The sequence below is a fragment of the Perkinsus marinus genome (assembly GCF_000006405.1).
Source record: "Perkinsus marinus ATCC 50983 genomic scaffold scf_1104296975944, whole genome shotgun sequence".
Classification (NCBI taxonomy): Eukaryota; Perkinsozoa; order Perkinsida; family Perkinsidae; genus Perkinsus; species Perkinsus marinus.
The window spans coordinates 1-1,352 of record NW_003200596.1 but is presented as its reverse complement, the minus strand read 5'-3'; the positions used below and the strand labels follow the sequence as shown (position 1 = coordinate 1,352).

The window sequence follows — 1,352 nt, the reverse complement described above, 5'->3', positions numbered from 1 at the left end:
TGACGAGATCAAACGACGGTCACATACTCGTATTGAGGTGGTCCCTACAGAGGATGGTGGTCCTGGGGAGGAGAGGACAGTCGTGCTAGTTGGGCCTGAGGAAAACTGCGAGGAAGGGGTAGGGTGTTGTTGATATACCGGAGGTATCTGGTTCGAATCTAGGAAGTGTCGTTTTTATAGGCACGTATAGTACGCGAAATCGTGAGCGGTGAGCTCGACGTGTCACCGATCATTGATGACTTCAAACGTGAACATCAACTGGATGAATATGATCCTTCTGGAGGGAAGGGTGGCAAGGGCTACCACGGCAAGGGTGGCAAGGGCTCCGACTGGCGTGGTAGCAGTAAAGGTGGTTGGGGAAATGACAGTGCTCGCTACACTAGTGGTGACTGGTCTGGTGGTAAAGGGGGTTGGGGTAAGGGTGGTGACTATGGGGGAAAGGGTGGCTTCGGTAAGGGAGGAGATGATTCCTCGAACTACTACGGTGGTGGGGGTAAGGGGTATGCACCTAATCCCGCGCCCTATGGTGGCAAGGGCGGTGCTTACCGGAGTGATCCTTATGGAACTTCACGTTACGGTGGTAAGGGCTATGAGTATGGCAGTAAGGGAGGCTCATCAGACTCGTATGGAGGTAGTGCGGGTCGATTTGAGAGGGCAGCCCCCAGTGGTGGTGACTACTACGGTAAAGGCAGTTATGGTGGTGGTAAAGGGGGTAGTGCCTCTGGCTATGCTTACAGTAAAGGCGGCAAGGGAGGATTCGCTACCAGTAGTGAAGGAGGGTATGGGGGTAGTTGGGGTGGCAAGGGTAAAGGTAAAGGAGGAGGCTGGTCTACTGGTGGTGGTGGAGGAGGAGGTTGGGACTCTAGTCCTGAGGACTCCCCCATCCCTCAAAGCGGCGGCGGCGGTCCTTCATCGTACAGTAGCAGACCGTGGGGTGGCGACCCCTCGCCTTGGGGAGGTAAAGGAAGGAAAGGCGGGTACGGTTACTGAACGGCAACGTATTGGTGATTGAACGAATGTCGTAGACGTCTTAAAGCTAACAAACCCCGAATTGGTGTTGCTCTTGTTACACCTTATTTTCCTTCTTGTTGATGGTTGAGTTAGGATAGGTAAACTGAACTGAGAGGACATGGTCATAGCAGTTCGGGATCTCCCGATTCTCTACTGCTGCCCTTTGGACCACGTACTGGCTGCATTGAAATGTCCTCGTCATATAATCAGTCCCCACAGCAACGGCAGATGATGTCTATGGCGGCAACAATGACGTCCGTAGGAGAGGCCAGTAACGATGCCCCTCATCCTAGGGGTGGTTGGGCCAGTAGCAATGCCGAGTTCACAAGGGAGATGAAGAT

General features: G+C 53.6%; 1 protein-coding gene across 1 annotated transcript; it reads left to right on the top strand.

The window, feature by feature from the left end:
• Positions 1-53: 53 nt before the first annotated feature.
• Pmar_PMAR000642 (conserved hypothetical protein) lies at positions 54-990 on the top strand (the record flags this gene model as incomplete). Its single annotated transcript, XM_002764930.1, has 2 exons — positions 54-59; positions 181-990. The coding sequence occupies 2 exons, from the start codon at positions 54-56 to the stop codon at positions 988-990; spliced, it is 816 nt and encodes a 271-aa protein (XP_002764976.1).
• Between the last annotated feature and the right edge of the window lie 362 nt (positions 991-1,352).